Source organism: Macaca thibetana, chromosome 14 (assembly GCF_024542745.1).
Source record: "Macaca thibetana thibetana isolate TM-01 chromosome 14, ASM2454274v1, whole genome shotgun sequence".
NCBI lineage: Eukaryota > Metazoa > Chordata > Mammalia > Primates > Cercopithecidae > Macaca > Macaca thibetana.
This window is the reverse complement of record NC_065591.1, coordinates 1,606,326-1,631,484: the sequence shown is the minus strand read 5'-3', so window position 1 is coordinate 1,631,484 and position 25,159 is coordinate 1,606,326. Positions and strand designations below refer to the sequence as shown.

The window sequence follows — 25,159 nt, the reverse complement described above, 5'->3', positions numbered from 1 at the left end:
CATGGGCTCCAGGGCCGTGGCCAGCTGTCCAGCCTGGTTGGCCAGCGGGGACCGACTTGTTCCCAGGTCTGGAGCAGTGGCCGGCAGGATGTGGCCTTGGCTGGGGCTGCAGGGTGGGGCCGACAGGGTGTCCAGTATGAGTGCCAGCCTTGAGGAGTGATTTCAGGGAAATGGCCCAGCCAGGCAGCCATGGCACTTGAACAGAGGATGTTTCCGCTCTCAGGGACCATCAGAGCAGGCCTCCCAGTCACCCTCCGTAGCCCTCTCATCCTGGGAAAGAAATGGCCCCAGGTGGCATGGGTGGCTGGCCTATCTGGGCCTTCTTGCTTCCCAGGCCCTAGAAGCAGCTTTGTGCGCAGTGAGCCGAGCTGGCGCCAGTCAAGCCTGCCCAGGGTCGCTGGTTGCAGGGATTGGACTCAGAAGTCCCCTCCAGCCACAGTTGCCACAGTCACGGATGCCCAGGCTGATTAAGGCAGTGTGCTTGTTCCGCTGGGAGGTGAGGGATTGGGAGCATTGCCTGGATGCAGTGGTAGCAGCCCATGGGGTTTTAAGGGCTAAGTAGGAGCTTGTGGGCATGTGGTGGTGAACTCAGAGTTCCTTTTGGGATCAGTAGCTCTGGAGTCACTTGGAGCCCCACCCCAACAGGTTAGAAGATGAGGCGAATGTGACATTTGCCATTATCCTGATGCCTCCGCCTGAGGGTGGTGGCTGCCTTGGCCTTCCTCCCAAGGGGGTTCCAGGGCTTGCACCCCAGAGTCACACCACGGCAGACACCTGGAGCAAGAACATTTACCCGGGGTGGCATGGAGGCTTGGAAACACATGCCTAATGTTTGGCATTTCTGGAATCTGAGCAGAGCCCGGCAGAGCTTCTGGGGAGACAAATGTCCCGACGTCAGATGCTTTGTGCACTGAGGCCCGGAGGGGGCAGAGAGGTGCAAGGAGGCAGCCGTGCCCTGTTGTCCCCGCCCTGTCCCACTCTCCCCTTCTCCCTCCCTCTGCAGCCTGTCAGCTCCGTCCAGCTCCCATCTTCACGGCTGCTGCCCTGGGGTTGCTCTGAGGGCTCCCTCCCGCCCGGCAGGATTCTCGGGGCCCTGGAGTCTGACCCCAGGCTCCTCTGGTTTTCTAGCTGGTGATTGGACCCTGGAGTCCCTCCTGTCTAGACACGGTTGTAACCAGAAACCCCTAGCAGAGAGTATGCTGGAGCCCAGGCCCTTGGAGAGCCCAGTACAGTCACATGAATGCTGGCTGTGCTGAGTTTGGCTGGGCCCTGGCTCTGCCCTGTGACCTCTGTGACCCTTGGCTCCCTCTCAGTGGTGTTTCTTGGCCTCAGAGTGAGGCAGCCCCAAGGTGGCCTGAGGCCGGGAGCAGGCCCTGGCTCCCCTGTCACCTACCCAGTGACCCTGGGCAGGCCCTGGCCCCTCGGGCCCAGGCAACCCTCTCCTCCTTCTATGGAGGCCTCCTCACTGCTTGAAGCCTTCAGGGCAGACTGGGGCAGCACTGGGGAGAGGCTGTGTGGTAGGCCAGTGTCTCCCAGAAGGTGGTGGCTGGTCAGGTAGGCCCAGTTCAGATGCTGGGGAGACATGGGGGCATGGCACACAGGCCACACGCAGCCTGGGAGGCCCCCAAGATCAGGCCCCACCTGAAGACACCAGGTCGTTTTCCCTGGGCCAGGCCCTTGGAAAGGAGGAGGGAGTTGGGGAGGGAGAACGGAACCCTGGTTCTCTGGCAGGCCCCATCCACCCATGGCCTGTGGGCTCCAGGGAGAGCATGGCCAGGGTGCCCAAGGAGATGAGGAGGAGGCCCCTCATGCTTGATGACCTCTCCTGCTCACTAGGGTTTATCAGCATCATTTAAGATCAGCCTTGTGCTGTGGGTTCCTGGCGTGCTGTGGATAACGCTCTGCCAGGGGTCAGCCCAGGCATGAGGGGTGGAGACTAGGCTGGAAAGGGGAGGGGCTTGCAGAGGGCTGGGCTTTTCCAGGGGATCAGGGTTCAGAACAGAGGTTTGGGGAGAGAAAGGGTTCAGAGATGACCTGGGGTTCAGGCACAGGCAGACAGAAGGACCCCAAGCAGGACTGGCCTTCCAGACAGGAAAGAGGGTTGCGGAGACACAGGAGGCCAATTTAGAGAGGCAGAGGAGAAAGGAGTTTCATGGGAAGACAGGGCTTGGAGAGAGATGAGGGAGGGAAACAGGGGCCGCCATGCACCCTCAGCTTCCGGGGGACTTTGGAGGGGGTCGGGGCTCAGTGGGAGCCGGAGGTTGGTGAAGAGGACCCAGTTTAGGGCACCTGTGTGGTGAAGTGGGGGACTCGGAGGGAGGCAGGGAGGCAAGGCCAGAGTTTTCTCTTTGGGGAGGGACTCATGGGGACTGTTATGGGGATGGAAGATCAGTTGGGGTCAAGCGTACGGTGAGAGTGAGGATGTGGTGGGGCAGCGGAGGCGGCTGAGGCTGGGAGGACCAGCATTGGTTAGGAAAAGTGATTCACAGGGAACAAAGAAGCCTCAGGGGACCGGGCCCAGAAGGGCTGGTAGGGATCGCAGAGAGGCTGTGGGCAGGTGAGTGGACCAGCCTTCAGGGAGACAAGTGTCCTTAGCAGCCAGGACCTCAGCATGGGACCAGAACTCGGAATGGGACACTTTGCCCTGCGGGCAGAGGGAGTGTGACCTGGGGTCTGTGCAGGAGAGGCCGCATGCTCCCAGACTCTGGGAGTGAACTGGAGTGGGGCCCTGGCTGGGTGAAGTCAGACTCCAGGAAAGGGGGCAGGAGCTCCGATGGGAGAAGTGGGCTCAGCCAGGAAGGAACAGAGTAGGGGTCTCTGAAACTTGTCGGAGGGCCTGGACTTGGTGGGCTAAGGAGGGAAGAGACTGGAGGGTGGCCTTGGGGGCCTTGGTGACTTGGTTAGAGATAGGACAGGCAGAGATGGGCACTCAAGTAGAAGGCCTGCTGGGGCTCAGGGGACTGGAGCTTCTTCAGGAGGGTACTGGAGCTTCCTTAGGAGGGAACTGAGCTGCTGGAACTGAGAGTCAACAGGCCAGAAGGGCAGGACCCAGGGGCGGGGGTCCCTTGAGGCAGCAGGGCCCAGGCGCTGCGGTAGAGCGCGATGGGGAGAGCGTTAATAGGAAGGGGGTCTCTCTTGGGGAGGCAGATAGAGAGGGTTCCGGGAGCCGCTAGTCTTTCACGGGGCGGGGGGCTCCGCGAGAGGGATGGGGCCGGGTGGGGTGGGGAGGAAGACACAGCGGGTCCGGGGAGATGGAGGTGGCGCCGGCACCCTGGTCGGGCGCTGTAGGGGTCCCATCCCTGCAGGACCTTGCAACTCCCCGGGGTCGCGGCTTCCGGCCGGGCCCGCAGCCCCCACCCTCCCGGCAGGAGGAGGCGGGAGGCGGGGAGGTGGCTGCGCCCGCCGCCGCCGCCGTGAGTCAGGTTCTGGGCTGCAGCCGCGCGGCCGGTCTGGCGCTGCGGAGGGAGCACAGGCGGCTGGGGAGGCAGCGGCGCCGCCGCCGAGCCCCGCACGCTCCCCACCCCCTCAAGGTTGGGCCGCTGGGACGCGGATCAGTGGACAGACAGCGGCCCGCGGGACGGCGGAAGGACGCGCGCACCGAGGCGCAGGGGGTCCGGCCGCGCGCCGAGGAGGAGTCGTTTGTAGGTGAGGAGGCGCCGTCCGAGCGGTTGCGGCAGACCCGGGTCGGGCTGGGGGCCGCAGAGCCTCGGCCGCAGACCCCCTGGCGCGCGCTGCACGGGCGCTGGGCACGCGGGGTGGCGCAGGGCGCGAGCGACTTGGTGCCGCGTTGGAGAAGTGTTCGTTTCGCAGCCTGTCATTGTGCGTCTGTGTATGGCCCGGGGGTGCGTGGCTCCGGGCAAGTGTGCGCGCTTGGGGTTCCCAGGTTGGAGGTGGGGGGCGGTGCGCACGAGTTGGAGACCCCGCACCTGTGCCGGTTCTCAGCGCTCGTGGCTGAGCCTGCGTCGCCTTGTGTGGGGAGTTGTTTACTCCTCAGTGGCTCTGAGCGCGCCCGCGGGTGCGCCCGGGGTCTGGAGAGCCCGCGGTGGAGCCCGTGGCGGTGCCCGTGGCGGTGCCTGTGGCGGTATCGGGTGTCCGCGGGCGCCGTGGACAGGTGCTTTGGCCGCTCTGCTCGCTCTGCCGGTTGGCGGCTGAGGCAGCGTGGCTGTGGGTCCCGCGCCCCATGTGTGCGGGGTTGTTTGGGGTGCTGGGGCACTCTGTGTTTTGCAACAGTGTCAGTCTCAGCGTCGGTGTGCTTCTGGGGGGGTGCTGTTGTGTGTGTCAGTGGGTGAGTGTTTGTGCGCAGATGGCAAAGTGATGAAAGCCCCAGGTCCCTGCCAAGGCTGCTGCGAAGGGCTTTGGCATCGTCTGTGGCCGCCGAGGCCCCCGGGCGGGTGGGGGAGGCAGGTGGCAGGCTGGCAGCTGGCGGCCCCCGCAGGGATTTCCGTCTCCACTGGGGCTGTTCTCGGGGCCGCCGGGCGTGAGGGTGGGTGCTGGCCGGTGGGCCGGGCCCAGCTCGCTCTCACTGTCTCCTCTCCAGGCCCAGGGCCCCGACCAGTGCCCAGCCCCGCTGGGAGCCCCGGCCAGCACCACGGACGGCGCCCAGGAAGCCCGAGTCCCCCTGGACGGGGCCTTCTGGATCCCGAGGCCCCCGGCAGGTTCGCCCAAGGGCTGCTTCGCTTGCGTGTCCAAGCCCCCCGCCCTGCAGGCTCCAGCGGCCCCTGCCCCTGAGCCCTCGGCCTCTCCCCCGATGGCGCCCACACTGTTCCCCATGGAGTCCAAGAGCAGCAAGACCGACAGCGTGCGGGCCACTGGCGCGCCCCCGGCCTGCAAGCACCTAGCCGAGAAGAAGACGATGACCAACCCCACGACCGTCATCGAGGTCTACCCGGACACCACCGAGGTGAACGACTATTACCTATGGTCCATCTTCAACTTCGTCTACCTCAACTTCTGCTGCCTGGGCTTCATCGCCTTGGCCTACTCCCTCAAAGTGAGCCCGGGCGGCGGCAGGGGGCAAGGGTGGGCTGGAGAGGTGGTGCCGGCAGGACGGTCCCTGGCTGGCAGGCCCGGCCCCTCTCCCTCTCAGGGGAGCACACGGGTAGAGCAGGTGCAGTTGAGGGGCCAAGGGTTCAAAGGACAGCGAGGGGTCCTGATCGCGGGTCCCAGAGAGGTCGGGGTACTGGCTAGGTCTGGGCGGGCAGGAGTCTGCCCTTCCCTCTCCTGAGCCATCAGAGCCTGGCTTTCTGCTCAGCCAGCACAGCGGAACCCGCAGGAGGGGCTGGGGGCGGGCCGAGAGGGTCCGTGCTCGGGCTCAGGGGACATGGGACGTAGACCTGGGCAACAGCCACTCCTCCGTGTACAGGGATGGGGCCAGCATGGGGCTGAAGAGGGCTTGGAATCCTACCCCTGTGGAAAGGAAGAGGGGCCACCTTCTTATCCAGCTCCTCACCCGGAGCCCAAGGGCAGGTGCTTACACAGCTCTGCCAGGCCATGCGTGGAGACCAGTCCTGGGTGGCCAGGACAGCTCAGGGAAGAGGGATGTAAACAGGTTCTACACCTCCCCAGCCTCCACCCTGAGAGGGCATGACTTCCAGAATCACCTCAGTGCTGTGAGAAGAGCTGACTGGTAGCAGAGCAGGTGCTGGGCAGACATGACCCAGTCCCCCTGAGGTCAAGGTGGAGCGACAGGGATGGAGATGGTGGGAGGGAGGCTGTGATGGGCTCACAGTGAGGGGGGCAGCCCTACGTAAATGTGTCTGGTGCTGGAGCCCTTCCTGGGGAAAGGAGCGTGAGGGCGAGGGCAGGCCCCGTGCCCTCCTCCCCACCCCGAGGCACCGGAAGGAAGGGCTTGGCTCACGTTTAGCCTAATCATCACATTTCCCCAGCCCAGACTTGAGTGGCCAAGGCCAGATGTACTCTACCAGTGCAGCTGCCCTGCCGGGTGGGGGAGAAGACGGGGGATGCGGGGAGGGAAGAGGCTGGGCAGAGGCTGGCTGGGAGGAAGGACGCCTGGCCAGCTTCGCCTCTGCTCCATCCTTGAGCTCGAGCCCCACCCCGCCCTGCATCGCAACTGCCGTTGGCTTTCCCGTCCTGCTCCTGACTCATCATCATTGCCAACCCCCGGCATTGCCCACTGGCACGGGCACCTTCAACCTCGGGCGTGCCGACCCGTCCCTGGGCTCTGACACAGGGGCCTGTGTGTGAGCCAGCACGTGCCAGTGTATGCATGTACTCAAGTGTAATTTGCATAAATGGGCGTGTACTGTGAGTGTAACTGTATGTGTGCATGTGGATGCATTGTGTGCATGAATGTGTACATATATTTTGTGTGTGTGCATGTGTATGTGTGTAGGCATGAGTGTATTTGTGTGTGTGCACACGTGCATGCATATGTGTGCATGTGTGTGTAATCATGTGGGTGCACATGGTGTGTGTAAATGTGTGTGCCCAAGTGTGTGAGGGCGTGTGTGCATATGTGGTGTGTGTGTATGTACCTGTGTGTGTAATCGCATGTGTGTGCATGGTGTGTGTAAATGTGTGTGCACAATGTGCAAGGGTATGTTCATGTTTAATGTGTGTTCCTGAGTGTGTGCATGTGTGTGTAATCACACGTGAGTGTGCATGGCATGTGTAAATGTGTGTGCACAAGTGTGTGAGGATGTGTGCATGTGTGCTGTATGTACCTGTGTGTCCATGTGTGTGTAATCACACGTGTGTGTGCATGGCACGTGTAAATGTGTGTGCACAAGTGTGTGAGGGTGTGCGTGCATGCATGATATGTGTACCTGAGTGTGCATGTGTGTGTAATCACACGTGAGTGTGCATGGCACGTGTAAATGTGTGTGCACAAGTATGTGAGGGTGTGTGCATGTGTGCTGTGTGTATGTACCTGAGTGTGTGTGCATGTGTGTGTAATCACACGAGTGTGCATGGCACGTGTAAATGTGTATACACACGTGCATGAGGATGTGTGCATATGTGCTTTGTGTATGTACCTCAGTGTGCATGTTTGTAATCACACGTGTGTGGTGCATGTAAATGTGTGTGTACAAGTGTGTGAGAGTGTGTGTGCATGTGTGATGTGTGTATGCACCTGAGTGTGCATGTGTGTGTAATCACACGTGAGTGTGCGTGGCACATATAAATGTGTGTACAAGTGTGTGAGATCATGTGTGCGTGTGTGGTGAGTGTCTATTCCTGCATGCACACATGCGTGTGCGTGTGTGTGTGCGTGTAGAAGCAACAAAGGAAAGGGACCCCTGGAACTGAGGGTCATGCCTCCCACCAGCTCCAGCTGTGGCTCCCCAGACCCATCCTGAGCAGAGAGCTCCGGTGTTGCGGGGCTGACGCTGCAGCTGGTGGAGCTCTGCCTCCGCTCTCTGTGCCCTGCCAACAGCCTGCGGACATGGGTCTGGCTGCCTGGGCTCCTGTCCGGAAGCCGTCCCTCCTCCCGCTTGGCCCAGGCTGTGGCTGGCCGGCTGGCATGGGGCAGGCCCATCTGGCTCGGGTGTAGGTAGGTCAGAGACTTCTGGGTGGTGCCGGGTGTCTGCAGGGGTTGGGGGTGGTGTGAGCTTGGCCCTTCTGAGGGGCAGGGACTGCTCATTACACCTCCTCCCAGGCCTGCTCCTCCTGTGTCCTTCCTGCGGGGGTTGGGAGCAGCCAGGGCAGAGAGGCTTTGGGGCATACTTGGGAGTGGGTGCGAGGTGAGTTGCCTCTATCCTGGGCAGGAGGGAGGACGGAAGTGGCTGGCTGTGGACCCCACTCCTGGGAATGCATCCATCTGGCCACGCAGCTGCAGGTCTCCTGATCTGCACCCTACACCAAGGGCACAGGGCGGACTTGGGGTCAGAAGGTCTTGGCTAAAATCCGAGCTCTTGGGACAGACAAGCCATCTTGCCTCACTGAGCCCCTGTTCCCTCATCTGTTCCCAAAACAAATAGAAACAAAACAACATTCAAGCCAGCACACGTGAGCAGGGCGGAGGCCCGCATGCAGTGGTACGAAATAGACAGCGTGTCCTTGCCTGCCCCCACGTGTCCATCCACCCATCCAGCCATCCATCCACCCCCCACCCACATGGGCCAATTCAGCTCAACGCAGGCTGGATCTGCAGCGCGGAGATTGGAGCCTTATTTTGCACAGCCTGGTGTCCGGGGAAGGCAGAGATATAGAAAGTCAATTCTCCATTCATGCCGCCTCCACACGCTGCCTCCTGATGACCACTGGCTCCCGCGGTCAGCTGGATGATGGTCAAACGTCTCATCTCAGCATCCAAACTGCGTTTTTAACCCTTCTGGCCTCAGCAGTTCCCTGCCCCGGTCACTCGGCAAACGTGACGTGAGCGAGGTGCACAGCCCGGTCTGCATATGCACATCCTCAGCCTGGAGAGCTTTTGTGAGATCTGGGTCTCTCTTCTGCAAAGCCTCCAGAGACAGTCCTGCCCCAGCCACATCTGTTCACCCCAGCCAACCTGTGCTCAAGGCAGAGCTGGCCAACAATGGATCAAGACATGTTGACCTAATGGTGAGGGTGTGCATGCATGCGTGATGTATGTACCCGAGTGTGCATGTGTGTGTGATCACACATGAGTGTGCATGGCACGTGTAAATGTGTGCACAAGTGTGTGAGGGTGTGTGCATGTGTGCTGTGTGTATGTACCTGAGTGTGTGTGCATGTGTGTGTAATCGCACGAGTGTGCATGGCACGTGTAAATGTGTGTACACAAGTGTGTGAGGGTGTGTGCATATGTGCTTTGTGTATGTACCTGAGTGTGTGTGCATGTGTGTGTAATCGCACGAGTGTGCATGGCACGTGTAAATGTGTGTACACAAGTGTGTGAGGGTGTGTGCATGTGTGCTGTGTGTATGTACCTGAGTGTGTGTGCATGTGTGTGTAATCGCACGAGTGTGCATGGCACGTGTAAATGTGTGTACACAAGTGTGTGAGGGTGTGTGCATATGTGCTTTGTGTATGTGCCTGAGTGTGCATGTTTGTGGACAGAGGACACATGAGACGGAAGAAGCACCACAGTGTTTCAGAAAAGGAATATTTCATTCCCAGTTTGGGGTGAGGCTGGAAGACTTCTAAGAGGAGGCAGCAATTTCACCGGGCCTTGAAGCTTGGTGAGGGGAAAGGTGTTTCAGGCGGGGGAAAGAGCATAAACTAAGACACATAGGTGGGGCAGTCGAGGGGGTTGGCAAGGCCCCTGTCCTTGGTGGGAAATAGAAGACAGTCCTAGAAGAGTGCCTGAGGCAGTGCACTGAGGGGTTTGAAAACCTCGTGAGGGGCTGGGCTCTCATCTGTAGGAGACATGGAAGAGAAGGATATGATCAGTGCCATGAAATCTGCAACCAGTGTAGGGGAAGGGGACAAGTCAAGCCTCGAGGCAGAGGGTTCAAGTCCCAGTGTGGTGGTCCAGGTGGAAGAACTTGTGAGCTGGGGATGGGGGTGGGAGAGGAGGAACAGGTGTGGCCAGGACACAGCAGCTGCTAGATGTGAGCCCAGGAGGCTGTGAGACCTTCCAGTGACAGGGCGATCAGAAAGAACAGGTTAGGTGGGTGGGTTCTGCCTTGGGTTTTCGATGTACACACTCGCCCACTCACTCCTTTCTGAATATCAGCATCACACATTGATCTTTCCCATCCTACATCTATCTATCATTCATCCATCTTCCATCCATCCATCCTCCATCTGTCCATCCTCCATCCACCCATCCATCCACCCTCCATCCATCCATCCATCTATCATTCATCCATCTTCCATCCATCCACCCTCCATCCATCCATCCATTTATCTTTCATCCATCCATCCATTTGTCCATCCATCCTCCATCTGTCCATCCTCCATCCACCCATCCATCTATCATTCATCCATCTTCCATCCATCCATCCTCCATCTGTCCATCTCCATCCACCCATCCATCCACCCTCCATCCATCCATCCATCTATCATTCATCCATCTTCCATCCATCCATCCTCCATCTGTCCATCCTCCATCCACCCATCCATCCACCCTCCATCCATCCATCCATCTATCATTCATCCATCCATCCATTTGTCCATCCATCCTCCATCTGTCCATCTTCTATCCACCCATCCATCCACCCTCCATCCATTCATCCATTTATCTTTCATCCATCCATCCATTTGTCCATCCATCCTCCATCTGTTCATCCATCCATCCTCCATCCATCCTCCATTCATCCATCCATCCATCCATCCACCATCCATCCATCTATCCATCCACCCATCCATCCTCCATCTGTCCATCCATCTATCCTCCATCTGCCCATCCATCCATCATCTGTCCATCCATCTGTCCATCCTCCCTCTGTCCATTCATCCAAACTTATATTCAATCCATCCTCCCACATTCCTTTCAACTCCTCCAAAGAGCCACCCAAGCTTCCATCTACCTGTGTTCACACATGATCATTCAGGCTCCCCTCCCTGCCCTGCTCTCCCATCCTGTCCCCACCAACCTTCTGCATCAACCCACTAAACTATTCATCTAGCCTCACTTTCTTAGTAATTGCCCACTTTTCTTCCCAGCCCTACCTGTCAATAGACCCAATCATCCCTCCATCCTGTGACCTCATATGGCTGTGACCTCACAAGGCAACACATTTATTCACCCTTCAAGCCATCCACCCACCCTTCCTCCTGCTGCTCCCCAAACTGAGTCACACTCACCCATTCACTGCCTTCTTCATACTCAGCGTGCCTCAGCTCACCCCATCTGTCAGCACAATCCAGCCATTGTCACTTTCTCTATTCCCTCCCTCCTCATCCACCCTGTCTCTCACTGTTCATGCATCAATTTCTCACGTTCTTCTTTTCCCTCTCATTTTTTTTCTTTTCCTTCCTTTTGCCCCACTTTTCAGCCACGCATTCTCCCCTTCTACCCCCTTCATTCTTTCTACCATCCGCCTACCTGCTTTACCAATATAGCTAATCATTCAGCCGTAAAATTTCCATTCTTTGTTTCCTCTCGTCCATTGCCCATCTGACCTTCCAGCCACATCTATCTCGCCTTTCCTTCCTTTGCTTTATTCATGTCTCCCATTCATGTGCCTCCAAGTTGAGTGGCATGAGCCTGTCCAGACTGCTGTAACGAATTATCATAGGTTAGGTGGTTTATAAACTCTGGGTATTAACTTCTCACTGTTCTGGAGGCTGGAAGTCTGAGACCAGGGTGCCAGCATGGTCAGGTTCTGATCAGGAACCTCTTCTGGGTTGCAGGCTGTCAACTTCTGTGTCCTTATTTGCCAGTAAATCCTAGGGCTTCTCTGGGGCCCCTTTTATAAGGGTGCCAATCCCATGCATGACCTAATCCTCTCAAGAGCCCCAACTGCTACAATCACTTTAGGGGTTAGGATTTCACACAGGAATTTGGAGGTCATGAACATTAGACCATAACATTGCCCTTTCATCCACTTTCATGTCATCCCTTCCTTGTGTTTCCTCTCCCCTGTTCCTCCAGTGACCTGTCCCGTCCATCTCTATAGCCAGAGCCAGTTCCTCTCTGTATCCATCTGCCCATCCCTACTCTTTTTCCTTCACACATTCACCCATCTGTCATCCGTCAATATTCACAGTCATAGAAGAACTGCCTGGCCACCTAGCCCTCAATTCATCATCAGAATGTCCTTCCATTTTCCTTCCTTCCTTGCTTTGATGGACTCACTCATCTCCCAGCCATCAGCCTGTTCTCTCTCCCGCTCTCCTCCTCCCTCTCCTCTACCCACCCAGCACCATCCATTGCCCCTGCACCCACATAGCTGCCCCATCCTCTATGTCCCACCTCTGCTTATGCTTCTCAGCCCATTCCGCCATCTAGCACCCTTGCGCCCCCTTTGCTTTCCCTGCTTCTTGGCCCACTCTTCTCGAGCCCCTTTCCTAATTGCTTTTGGCTCCCTAACCTTCTGTCACTGCGGGTCTCCAGGGCTCAGCCCTCTGTCCTCTCCTTCCTTCACGTTCACTCCCTTGGCGCCCCATCCAGTACCATGGCTTTAGTATTAGGCCATTCTTACACAGCTGTAAAGAAACACCTGAGAGTGAGTAATTTATAAGAAAAGAGGTTTAATTTGGCAGGCTGTACAGGCAGCATGGTGCTGGTATCTGCCTCTGGGGAAGCCTCAGGAGGCTTCCAGTCATGGTGGAGGGCAGAGTGGGAGCAGGCATCTCACATGGCGAGACTGGGAGCAAGGGAGAGATAACGGGGAGGCGCCTCACACTTTTAAGCAACCAGCTCTCAGGAATTCACTCACTATGGTGAGGACAGCATCAAGCCATGAGACCTACACGCATATCCCAAACACCTCCCGCCAGGCCCTCTCCACCACTGGGGATCGCTGCAACATAGATTCGGCGGGGACAGATGTTCAAACTATATCAGTTTTAAATACCATCTTTCTGCTGATGCCTCTCAAATTTATATCTCTGCCCTAGACCTCATCTCTGAACTCCAGACTCACACAAAGTGCTACGCCAAATGTCTACTGTATGTGTAAAGGGCATTCCTAACTTGACATGTCAGAAATTGAACTGCTAAATGAGTCTTCCTTTTGCAGCGTTCTACAGCTCCCTGTTCAGTTGATCAAACCCCAAAAACCTTGAGATCATGTCAGATTCCATGCTTTTTATCACACTCTATACCTGATCCCAGCAACCACCATCAGCTCCACATACTATGCATGTCCAGGAGCTGGCCAAGTCTCACTACCTTCACCACTGTTGCCCTGTCCAAGCCACCCTCACCCTTCCCTGGACCATTCAATCCACCTCTCTCTGCCTGTTCAGCTATCCCTTCTTTTTTTTTTTTCGAAATGGAGTCTTGCTCTGTTGCCCAGGCTGGAGTGCAGTGGCGTGACATCGGCTCACTGCAACCTCCACCTCCTGTGTTCAAGCAATTCTCCTGCCTCAGCCTCCCGAGTAGCTGGGATTACAGGTACACCCTACCACACCAGGCTAATGTTTGTATTTTTAGTAGAGATGGGGTTTCACCATGTTGGTCAGGCTGGTCTCGAACTCCTGACTTCGTGATCCGCCTGTCTTGGCCTCCTAAAGTGCTGGAATTACAGGCGTGAACCGTTGCACCCGGCCCCCACCGTCTGTTCTTAGCACAGCGGCCAGCACTGCCTGGTTCACATATGTCATATCACGTTCATCTTTCCGGCTCTAAATGACTAAAAAGCACCCTCAGAGCCTGCACCGTGCTCCTGGATGGTCTCCTCTGACCGTATGTCCTCCCCTTCTCTCTGTGATCTGCTGCCCCTACTCTGCACCTAGTCCTCAGAGGCACCGGGCCCTGCACATAGAGCTCTATGTGCCCAGGACGTGCCTCCCTGTGGATGAACACATGGCCGAGTCTGTCACATTATTCTGGTCTTTCCTCAAATATCTCCCACAAGGTCTTTCCTGGCCACCGAGCTAGACTCGCACCTCCTACAGCACTCTCTGTTCCCTTGAGCCTCTTCGGGTTTCTTTTTAGCACACTGAGCACATTACATGTTTTACTTATTTATTGTGTTTATTTTCTGTATCTTCTCCCTACAATGTAAGCTACATGAGGACAGAGACTCTGTTTTATTCCTTGTAATATAAGCAGGACCTAGAATAGCAACTACTCAGAGCAAGCACTAAGTAAATATTGATTGATGATTGATTGATTGATTGATTAATGAATCTGTGTACCCATCTACCATCCAGTGGTCTATGCTATATTTATCAACAACCCTCCTTCCTATTATCCACCAGTCTTACCCATTCAAAACATATCATAAATTCATTTATCTACCTGTTCCACCCATTCAGCTCATGGATCCATCCCAGCCATCCAGTGTCCATTACTATATCCAGCCATGGACCTGCTCCAGCCATCCAGCGGGCATTCAGAAACCCATCTGTGCACCTGCCCCTCCAGTCTGGCATCTGTTCCTGTATTCCTGTAACCACCTGTCCATTCATTGAAATCACTTGAAGTTCCAGTCTTTTTTTTTTTTTTGAGATGGAGTCTCACTCTGTCACCCAGGCTGGAGTGCAGTGACATGATCTCAGCTCACTGCAACCTCCGCCCTCCAAGTTCAAGCAATTTTCCTGCCTCAGCCTCCTGAGCCGCTGGGATTACAGGCGCCTGCCACCGTGTCCGGCAAATTTTTTTGTATTTTTAGTAGAGACGGGTTTCACCATCTTGGCCAGGCTGATCTTGAACGCCTGACCTCATGATCCACCCGCCTCGGCCTCCCAAAGTGCTGGGATTACAGGCGTGAGCCACCGAGCCCGGCCTCCATTCTTTTTATCACACTGCAAACCTGATCCCAGCAAACGCTGTCAGCTCCACCTTCAACACATGTCCAGAAGTTGGCCGGGTCTCTCCACCTTCACTGCCACTGCCCTGGTCCAAGCCACCATGAACACATGAGCACACATTCTCGTGTATTCATCTATTTGCCCGTCCTGCCCACTGAACATGCTCTCACATATCCACACATCACCTCCCATCCAGCAGCCATTCACTTACCCACTTACCCAGCTGCCCCACCCACGTGGCATACATTTGCGTATCCATCTGTCCATTTGGACATACATTCATATGTTTGTCTATAGTCCTGTTCCCCCATCCAGCAAGTGCAGACGGTCCCCACCTTATGATGGTTTGACATATGATTTTTCAACTTCACAATGGCAGGAAACCCATAGGCACTCAGTACGCTCCTCAGTTTACCGGGCTTGTGAAAAACGCATCATACGAAAATGCGTATGAAACGTTCAATTACGACACTTTAAACTTATAATGGATTTATTGGACTGTAGCCCCATTGTACATCAAGAAGCATCGTATTCATAAATTCAGCTATCTGCCTGTCCCACTCATCCAGCGTACATTCTTATATCCATCCAGCCCTCCTCCCTACCCAGCACAAGTTTCTACATCCATTTCTCTGTCCCATACACCCAGTCTCCATCTATATAACCCCTCAGCTCCATCCACCCACCTTTCCGGGATCACTCCCCCGCCCTCCTCTTCCCTGTCTTCTTTAGCTGTGGCCACCATTTTCCATGCACCCAATACCCCAGCTGCCTCAGCCTCCTGCCCGCCACTCCATCCACTTTTGACACCCAGTGTTTCACCCTCCCTCTGCCACGTTCTTCCTCACTCCAAGTATCCAACAAAGAAATCATGACCAAAAGTTTGTTTTAGGAATTCAGAGTTGTCTTGGTATATGAAAATCAATGAATTATAATCTACCTTGTTAATGAATTAGAGAAAGAAAAAATATGTTTATCTTGTGGAAATTCTAATGCAATCATAGACCTCTAATGATACGATGAGCATTATCCTTCCTGGTACATTTAGGTCAAGAATGAGGCTCAGCTGCTTGTCCTCATTGCTGCCCACTGGGATCACTCTGGGATCTTCTTTGCCTCCATGAGAGGAGCTTACTTTGGCCAGGCTCTGTGGTGGAGTTTCACATCCATCAATTCATTAAGGCTTTCCCACAACCTTGGGAGGCAGCGCTGTTGTCATCTTCATGTCTCAGATGAGGAAATGAGGAGCAGAAGAGTGAGTTGTTAGCTTGCCTAAGGCTGCACACTCTGTGACCCACAGAATCAGGATTGAAATCCAGTCAGTGTTTCTGCGTCTGTGCTTTAACCTCTATGCTGTGCTGTCTAGGAATAGACTGCAAGGAGGAAATAGAACTATTAGTATTTGCTGTTGATATGATTTATTATTAAGAACACGTGGTCAATTAGTACAATATGATAGTTTAGCTGGATACAAAATCAATTAGACATACAATTTTAAAATATACTTTTACATGATAATAAAAACCAAAACAAATAGACTAAGTCTAACAAAAGATGTAATAGCTCTTTCTGGAGAAAGTTATACAACTTTTTTTTAACAAAGGCATCAAATAAGACCTCAATAAGTGGGTGACACATTCAGTCCTTAGAAAGGAATACAAATTTCAATCAGATGTCAGTTTCCTCCGAAACCACTAGCATGAGAACCCGATGAGAGCATAGACTTTCTTCCTGCCTCCTTCCCTACCCTGATTCCTCAATACCTGCTTCTTCACATCGTTGATCTCTCCATTTTGATAGCACGTTCTGTACAATTTATCTTCCAAGTCATCTACTTGCTCATTTGACCTTGTTCCCTCCCTTCCCTTCTCTCTCCAACTTTTATTCCAGCTCCACTCCATTGACTCCACTCCATCTTTCAACCCACTCCTCTCCATCCACTCCATCCATTCCATTAACTCCAGTCCATCCATTCCATTCACTCCACTCCATCCACTCCATCCATTCCATGCACTCCACTCCATCCATTCCATCCATTCCATGCATTCACTCCATCCACTCCACTCTATTCACTCCATCCACTCCACTCCATTCACTCCATCCACTCCACTTCATCTTCTCCACTCCATCCACTCCATCCATCCACTCCACTTCACTCCACCTCACTCCACTCTATCCATCCACTCCATCCACTTCACTGCATTCACTCCATCACTCCACTCCATCCACTCCACTCTATTGCACTTCACTGCATTTACTCCACTCCACTCCATTCCACTCCACTGAATTGCGTTCTCTCTTTCCCTTCCCCACTCCCTCTATCCTCTTTTTTCTCTCCTCTCCCTTTGTTCCTTCCACTATTCTGCCTCTTCCATCCATCCACCCACAGGCCAAACCATTCATGCTTCCATTCTTCCACTCAGTCACGCACCCATTGCCCTGACCGCCCATCTGTCCTCTGTCCGTCCACTCTTCTGACCTGGGTCTCCTGTTCATCTGCCTAATCTGTGCACTGAGGGATCCAGGCATTAGTCAGTCCCAGTATCTATCTACCCACCTTCCTTCTTTCAGCCCAGCCCCAATCTACTAAGGCAAAGACTTTTTGCCTTTTCCTCTCTTCCTCTCTTTCCATTCTCTTTCTCTTCCTTATCCTGGTTTCTTCTTACAGCAAACTCATGCACATGTCTGTGGATGTGATAGAAAGAAAGAGTGCTGAGGACGGAGGGCCCTATAACTCATTCTGAATGAAGGTCGCTTCTTGGAAATGAGTCCAGCTCAGTCCACTGCCTCCCCAGGACTTCCTGAGTGCCAGCCCACTTCCTTCACCTTAATATCCCTCCCCAAGGGCCCTGGAGATTGCTGTATCTCCTGTCAATGCACAAGGCTCGTCCTCAGGGCATCCCAGTTAATTTTAAACTAAGCAGAACCAATCAAATTAGGAGAGAGTTGTGTCACCCCATCCTCCAATCATATTCTCTCTGAGGCCAACTTCTTTTATTTTGATCATTTAAAACTTGCAAAAAGGGAAAAGAATTTCTTTACGTCCTTCACCCAGATGTCCCAAATGTTAACATTTTACCATATTTGCTTTTCTCTCTATGTATAAATACATCTTACCTACTTTATAAACCAGTAGAGGGTTGAGAGGTTTCAGACATGATGCCCGTGTGCCCCTAAGTTCATCAGTGTCTGGTACCCCAGGGCAGAGACAGCCTCCTCCAGAACCATAGTTCATTTGTCAGCTCTCGGAAACAAGACACTGATACTGTGCTGAGTGCTGTGGCACTGGCCCTGCTGGGCTCCTGGCTGCTCCGGGGCCCTGCTCCCTGGCTGACTGCCTGTTTCCTCTCCTCCTCCCGGCTTCAGGTGCGAGACAAGAAGCTTCTCAATGACCTGAATGGAGCCGTGGAGGATGCAAAGACGGCCCGGCTGTTCAACATCACCAGCTCTGCCCTGGCAGCCTCCTGCATCATCCTCGTCTTCATCTTCCTGCGATACCCCCTCACCGACTACTAAGGCCTGCCAGGCACGTCCGCTGGCGGAGACAAGCACTGAGACATGTTTATTCTCATGGTCCCTGAAACGCAGGATCCCATGAGGTTGGGGCAGGGCAGAGCTTCTTGTCCTGGGGCTCCCTTGAGCTGTGAACCGGGCAGCAAGGCCATCAGAAGCTGAGTACAGCAAGGGGGCAGTGAGCTTGGCCCTCAGCCCACCCCCTCCGCCTCCTGGCCTCCGCCCTGCCTGTGTCTGGGGCCTGGGGGCTTCTCCCCTCGCTGCTGCACCCTGGCTTCCAGTGTCTGTGTCCCTGCCCTCACGTGCCCCTTCCCAGGCTCCTGGGGCTCCTTGGACCTGACACCTAGCAGGAAGGGCTTAGGCAAAAGTGTCCCAGGATGGGACGACTCACTCTATGCTCCCTGTCCCTGCCTCCTCCACGCTGTGACCCTGCTCAGAGCCCTCGTGTCTGTGAACTTTCAATGAAATACCCATGCAGCTCCAGCCCAGCCTTCTACTTTGTGTCCCTGGCAGGGCCTGGAAAAGTCTGGAAGCTTTGCAAGCCTCCTTCAGGAACTGCCTGGAGGTCAGGGCCCCTGGCACTGTGTCACAGCGGACTGCAGGAGACAGTCTGCTCCATTACAGCTGTGCCAGATGGTGAATGGGGGGGTGGGCATTTGGTGGAGGTACCCCAAACTCGAGTCGCTTAGAGGGTCAGGCAGCCTCCTGGGGGGAAGGAAGTGGTAGAGCACAGCCTCAGCTGCCTGCGTTGGCCAAATCAGAGCAAAGGAAACCACACATTCACTCAGAAGGAAGCAGCAGGCAGAGACGATAGACCCCTGGCTAACCCCTGTCCCTCCTGGAGGGCTCTGGGACCCGGGCAGGCCCCTTTACCTCTCTCGTGCCCATCTCCTTAACTGTAACATAGGAAAATGACCTTTCACTTCTACAATCACTGTGAAAATCAACTGAAGATGCTGTTCAAAGGCCGAGACCCGTGCCATCCCGGTCCATGGCACGTGCAGTCTGCAATGTGGAAGGCAGGATGCAGGGATGGGCTCTGTCCCCTTGGAACTCAGGCAGAGTCATGGGGTTGCCGGTCAGCCCTGAAGACAAGTCTGATGAGGGTGCACTAGGAAAAGTGAAGGGTGTCAAGGCACACGAAGGAGGCGGGGAGGTGAAGATGAAGAAGATGAGGCACTGGCCATGGGTGCAGAGCCTCACGCTGTGGGGGCCCCGCTGGTCTGGGAAACTGCAGGAAATCCCACAGCTCAGGTGTGCAGTGGGAAGGACTTATCATCCCATGGGAAGGCAGGCGAACTTTCCCAGGGAAGGGGCATGGCCGTGCGCTTCGTGTTTTGGGAAGATCATGCCCTCCGGGGTAGCGAGGCCAGCTTGGAGGGGATCCCAATGGACAGAGGTGGATGCAAGTGGAGGAGCTGAGCCTGGGCTGGGGCCAGCAGCAGAGGGTTGGACAGCAGGGCGCCTGGCAGCTGTGCAGGTGGTGGGGTTGACTGGTTTGGGAGGTAAGCTGGGGGAGAAGCCTGGAGGATTCCTGCCCCTTGACTTGGACAGCCCAGTGGGTAGAGAGGGCTGTGTACCAACAGCAGGAAACCAGGGAGAAGAAGATGTTGACTTTTAGACACCAAGCAGAGAAGGGAAGAGCCTTCTGGGCTGGAGACGTGGGATGCCTCGGAAGGGAGGACCTTGAGTTAGCAGCAGATGGGACAGACGCAGGAGACAGGGCATACCATGGCAGGAGTGCAGTGAGCAAGAGGCAGGTCACAGTCTTGACCCAGAAACCTGCAAAGGAAGGCAGGATGGCTAACACCTGCCCATGGGCCTGGGTTGCAGCTCAGGCAGAGGTGGAGGGGTTGCTCAGGGAAGAGGGGAGGGGAGGGGAGTGTGTGACCTCAAAACGGGAGGGCTTGGGGGTCCGAGTCGAGAGAGGGGACAGGGTGGGGACCATGTGGGACTCTTGAGCACTGACCCTTCACCCTAGGCAGTGGTGGGATGGGCGGGCAGGAGGCAGCGGCTGCGAGGCTGATACAGGGCTGCATGGAGCTGTCATCGTGCCTCTTGGAGGATGGTGGGAGAGGTGCCAGGGGCGGCTGAATGCCTCACCGAGCATGTGGGCAACCCGGTTGTGGGCACTTTGGATGCTTTCACCATTAGACCCAGAGGCTTTCCTGAATGAGCCTGGGCTGGAAAATGATGGCAGAGGCTGCTGGGCCTTGGAAAAGAGAGGGTCCTAGCTTCTAATTCCTGGGGCACCTGGGGGAGACCTGGGTCCTGGGTCATGAGGTCAGCTAAGGCCAACCCCAGTGTCCAGGTGTCGTCCAAGTTATGCCTGGGAGGGAAGAAAGTAGAGGGGCAAATGCTTTCTTTCCCTATTTTCCTTAAGCCTTCGATGCCAGTGCTGGTGGCTGCCTGGGACAGGGGCCAGGAGGAAACACACCTGCATTAGGGAAGCCCTCAGCCAGCTTTTCCCTGAGACGTGCCTGTGCCTGGCTGAAGCTTTCTGAGTTCATGCTGGGGAAATGGAACAGTTACCTTCCAGCCAGTAGAGGCACCCCTAGCTCTTGGGATGTTTGTATCCAACTCCGGGCAATGTGGGGCTACAAAGGCCCCTGGCTTCCACACCCTGGGGACCGGGGGAAGACTGGTGCTCCCACGGTGGGTGTCCACAGTGAGGTCAGGCCCCCATAGCAGGTGCATTCTCGCCCTCAGCAGGCAAGCAAGCAGGCGTCAGCTCCAGCACTGGGGTCCGGCTTCGAAGTCTGTGTCTCTGCCTGTCTGTACTCATGCCTGACCTGCTGGCACTCCCTGTCCACTGCACTCCTCCCGCCTCATTTTTATGTGATTTTGCACAGTGCCTGGCAAACATTGGACGTTCAATAAACATTGTATGAATGAAAGAAAGAATCCCCCTCTCGCTCTCTCTGTCCTTCTCCCTATGTGCCTCCATATATTTCTGTATCTTTTGGGAGTCAGGTGACTTTCCCTGCCCTCCCCTCTCCCCATGCTGCCCTGGTCAGTGCCCTTGGGACCCCAGCCCAACAACCCAGTTTAAAAGGATTGGGGCTGGGCGCAGTGACTCATGCTTATATTCCCAGTGCTTTGGGAGGCTGATGCAGGAGGATCGCTTGTGCCCAGGAACTCAAGGCTGCAGTGAGCCATGATTGCACCACTGCACTCCAGCCTGGGTGACAGAGCGAGACCCCGTCTCAATAAATAAATAAATAAATAAATAAATGAATAAATAAAGGATCAGGACTTTATCCTTTATCAGGAGGGGAGTGTAAAGGCTGAGCCTCACTGTGCATCTGTGTGTGTGTGTGTGTGTGACTGTGCATGTGTGTTGCATGTCCGTGTGACTGTGCTTATGTGAGACTGTGTGCACATGTGTTCATGTGTGTGTGTAGTGTGTGTGCATGTGCTGTGCGTGACTGCATATGCGTGTGACTAATTGCATGCATATATTATGTGTATATGTGTTTGCATGTATGTGACTATACATGTGTTTGCATGTGTGTGACTGCATGTGATGTACATGCTATGTGTGCATGTGTGTGTGACTGTGTGCATGTGTGTGTTGTGTGTACAAGTATGTGCATATGTGCCTGTGTGCCTGTGTGTAAATGTGCTTTGTGTGATTGTGTGTGACTGTGCATGCATGTGTATGTGTTGTGTGTACATGTGTATGCATGTGTGTGGATGTATTGTGTGTGCATGTTTGTGACTGTGTGCATGTGTGTGACTATGTATGTGTGTGTGTTGTGTACACATGTGTGTGGCTGTGTATGTGTGTATATGTGCTGTGTGTGACTGTGTGCATGTGTGTGTGACTGTGTGCATGTGTGGATTGTGAATATGTGCATGCGTGACTATGTGCCTGTGTGTGTTGTGTGCACATGTGTGCATGTATGTGTGCATGTGTGTATTGTGTATGTGTGCTGTGTGTGGCTGTGTGCATGTGTAGAATGTGTGTGCATTGGGGAGGATGTGCTATAGGGTCATCCCCAAGCCTCCCTTCCTGTGACCACAGTGGCCCAGAGCTCTCTAGGCTCCCCTGCCCTTGCCAAGCCACTGCCCACTCCAGCAGGCGGCAGAGCTTGATGCCTGTTCTCCAGACTTGGGAGATCTGCATAACATTCTTTCCTAATTGCATGTGCTCAGCAGTCCCACGGGGGCTTTAGAGACCAGGAATATATGCTCCCTGGGGTCCTCCTGCTCCCATAGCGTGCAGCTGACAGCTCAGATGGATAGGGGCACAAGGGGCTGGGGAAGTCTCTGACTCCACCAAACCACAGGGCCCACTGAGGCGAGCTCCATTGCACTGGACCTCAGAATGAGAGGAACTGCCCTTGACAGGGACTGGGCAGAGAGGGGAACTGTTCTGAGACAGAAAAGGGACAGGAATCTCCTCCCCATCCCCCCTTCACATCCACCTGCTGAGCTGGAGGCTTTGCAGGGGTGGTCAGGGGCGGCTGGCAGCCAGGACGGGAGATGTGCTCCTGGGAGACTGGCCAGAGAGGCTGTGATGGTGGGAGAGGCAGACGTAGTCACTGGAAACAGCATCTGAAAATGGCCCACAGTTGATAAGCTCCATCAACCCCCTAGTTCGAGATCAGGGAAGCCCACACAATAGAACACTAAATCCCTGACTGAGGACATCACAACCAAACTGCAGCACCAGAGACACAGAGGAAAATGCCTTCGAAGCAGCCAGAGAAAATCGAATATTTTCAAAGTAGTAACGATGACTTTTAGCCAAAAATAGTGAGCTGTCCGTAACCTATAGGAAAGAAAGGATTTCTTTAAACAAAAACTTCTTAAATGTGAAATATAATGCACAGAATAGTGCCCAAAGTCAATTAAAAGTAACATTTTTTTTAAATGTACAGCTTGATGAATCTTCACAAAACAATCACCCATCAATTTAGCCATAAAATATCAAGAAGGAGCACTTTGTCCAGACCCCTAGAAGCCCCCAGGGGCTCCTTCTGACCCGCCCCCCTTCTTTCCCAGCTGGGACCCCCACCCTGACTGATCCACACCCAGCAATCAATCCCAAGTTCCTGTGTACATTTTGACGACCTACGAGTGCATCCCTCAGCGCCGTCACCTGTTAAACAGGCTCCCGAATTTTGGAGCTTTTTATGAATGGAACCAGGCCATGCACTGTTTTGTGCTTGTTGTTTTGCACGGTGTCACGCCCCTGGGATTCACTGGGGTGCTTATGAATTTTCGTTGCAGCCTGACATCCACTGCATCATGTACCACAGCGTACATATCCATTTTACTACCGACAAACGCTTGGGCAGTTTCCATCTTGGCATTTAGGGACAACACTGCTACCAGCATCCCTGTGCACGCTGCCTGGAGCCCCCGGCCCCCGTGTCTCTTGGGCAGATCCTTCGTGGTGGGATGGCCGAATTATGAGGTTTGCCGATCCTGCACCTCAGCAGGCAACGCCCGCCCTCCAAGGTGGCTGCGCCTCCCCCAGCAGTGTGTGTTCCCACCGTTTCATTTCCTCCCCAGTGCACCTGCTGTCAGTCTTTTTTTTTTTTTTTTTTTTTAATTTTATCCACTCAAGGGAACACGTGGTAGTATCTCGCGGTGGTTTTGGTTTGTGCTTCCCAGAGGAGTGAGGAAGTCGAACGTCTTTTCTGTGCACTGACTGGCCATTTGGTTTTCCTCTTTGTGAAATGCCTGTTTCAGTGTCTTGACCATTTCTTTCCTACCAGGCTGTCAGTTTCTCCGTGATTCTAGGGGTTCTCTCAGGACAGCGTGTCCACGTCCTCTGATGGTTCTACGCAGTACAGATAATTTCTTCCGCTTGGAGGCTTTCCTCCTAACTCTCTTGATGACATCTTTTTATAAACAGAAGTTTCCAATTTTAATATAGTCACAATTACCAACATCTTCCATTTGGTTACTGATTTTCTCTGCAAGACACAAATAGAGTGATCATCATGAAAAACGATGCATTTGACAAATCTGGGCACAGGTGGGGCAACTTCTGGGTTGCTGGGAAGGTTCCGTTTGCTGATGCTGGTGGTGGTTGCATGAGTATTTGCTTTATAAAAGTCACTAAGTTGTACATTTATGCTTGATGTAGTTTTCTGTATAATATTTATGTCCTTTATATATTGCAGTATTATGCATAAATGCCACCAATGGGAAATAACTCAAATGTCTACTGACATATTTTCATATGCATATGAAAATAAAATAAATAAATATGCACATCTTTGGGTTCAAGTAATATCTGTGAGAGAAACTATCCTTATATTTATTCATAAATAATTCCAATGCATAGAATAGAATATCTCTGGAAGAAAACCGGCTCTGGGAAGGGAAGTGAGCAGTGGTGATTAGTAATTTTTATTGTGAACGAAGCTGCACAGAGAGGAGAATGTGAGGGCGTCCCTGTGGAGAAGGTACTTGAGGAGGAGGGCAGGAGGCTGGGCATGGAGAGGAGGGGCTGCAAGGAGGGGGCCAGAGCCAAGCATGATGAGAAGGGCATCTGCAGGGAGATGGACAGTGGCAATGGGAGGGAAGTGGTTACACCCAGGGAGTCGGTAAAAGAAGTAAAGATATTAAAGCTAATGAGAGTCCTCTTTCTCACTGTGGGCAGAGAGTGACAAATATTGAAAGGCATGAAACTAGAATGCAGCCCGCGGTGTTGGATTGGAGTTGGAGGAATCCATTTATTCTCCAGCTCCTTCCTCTAAGAGACTCTGCAAGCAGTAACCCCACCCCCTCCTCCAGTGGCAGACCCTGGGCCCTAAATACCACTCACCACGACAGGACCCGGGGCTCCCTGGGGAAGCAGCTGTTTCCAGACTGAGACAGGTCAGGGGCAGGATGAGCCAGGGCGACAACTTGCAGAAAATACACAGGAGTCGCTTCCTACCGGCCACGCCAGAGACAACTTGAGCATCAAACCCAATAATGTTAGTCAAGATTCCAGTTCATTAAATAAAATAGGAATCTGAGTTTAATATACTGATGTTAATAAATCAATAAACTGGAAGTTGAACAACCGCAGGGATCTTTAGTTCCAAAGAAACTTCCTGAAGAGTCATCGCAATCACAAAGAAACTTTATGACTTTATGCCGTCAGAGGTAACTTTACAGGCGGGGAAGCCCAGCAAGCATCACCTTGATCAAATGATCAAAGTGAACGTCATCAATAACCAGATAAATCGAAACTATTCACCACCTGATGGGATGCACTGAGAAGAAGAGAGTCGTTTCTGTGATATTTCTGCCGGTTAAGGACTGAATGTTTGTGTCATCTCCACTGTGACAGTATTGATGGCAGGGCCTTTGGGAGCTGATCAGGGTT

At 54.1% G+C, this 25,159-nt stretch overlaps 1 protein-coding gene across 1 annotated transcript; it reads left to right on the top strand.

Annotated features, from left to right (window-relative positions):
- Nucleotides 1-1,990: 1,990 nt before the first annotated feature.
- IFITM10 (interferon induced transmembrane protein 10) lies at nt 1,991-18,306 on the top strand. Its single transcript, XM_050758019.1, has 3 exons — nt 1,991-2,260; nt 4,538-4,990; nt 17,677-18,306. Exons 1-3 carry the CDS (start codon nt 2,153-2,155, stop codon nt 17,824-17,826), a joined length of 711 nt encoding a protein of 236 aa, XP_050613976.1. The 5' UTR covers nt 1,991-2,152; the 3' UTR covers nt 17,827-18,306.
- Nucleotides 18,307-25,159: the final 6,853 nt, after the last annotated feature.

What these genes read in the sequence shown, in the direction of transcription:
- IFITM10 (XM_050758019.1), top strand. Translation starts at nt 2,153, where the DNA reads ATGGGAAGACAGGGCTTGGAGAGAGATGAGGGAGGGAAACAGGGGCCG. An exon ending in GGGCTCAGTGGGAGCCGGAG is followed by an intron (nt 2,261 to 4,537) that starts GTTGGTGAAGAG and finishes TCTCCTCTCCAG; the next exon opens with GCCCAGGGCCCCGACCAGTG. An exon ending in CCTTGGCCTACTCCCTCAAA is followed by an intron (nt 4,991 to 17,676) that starts GTGAGCCCGGGC and finishes TCCCGGCTTCAG; the next exon opens with GTGCGAGACAAGAAGCTTCT.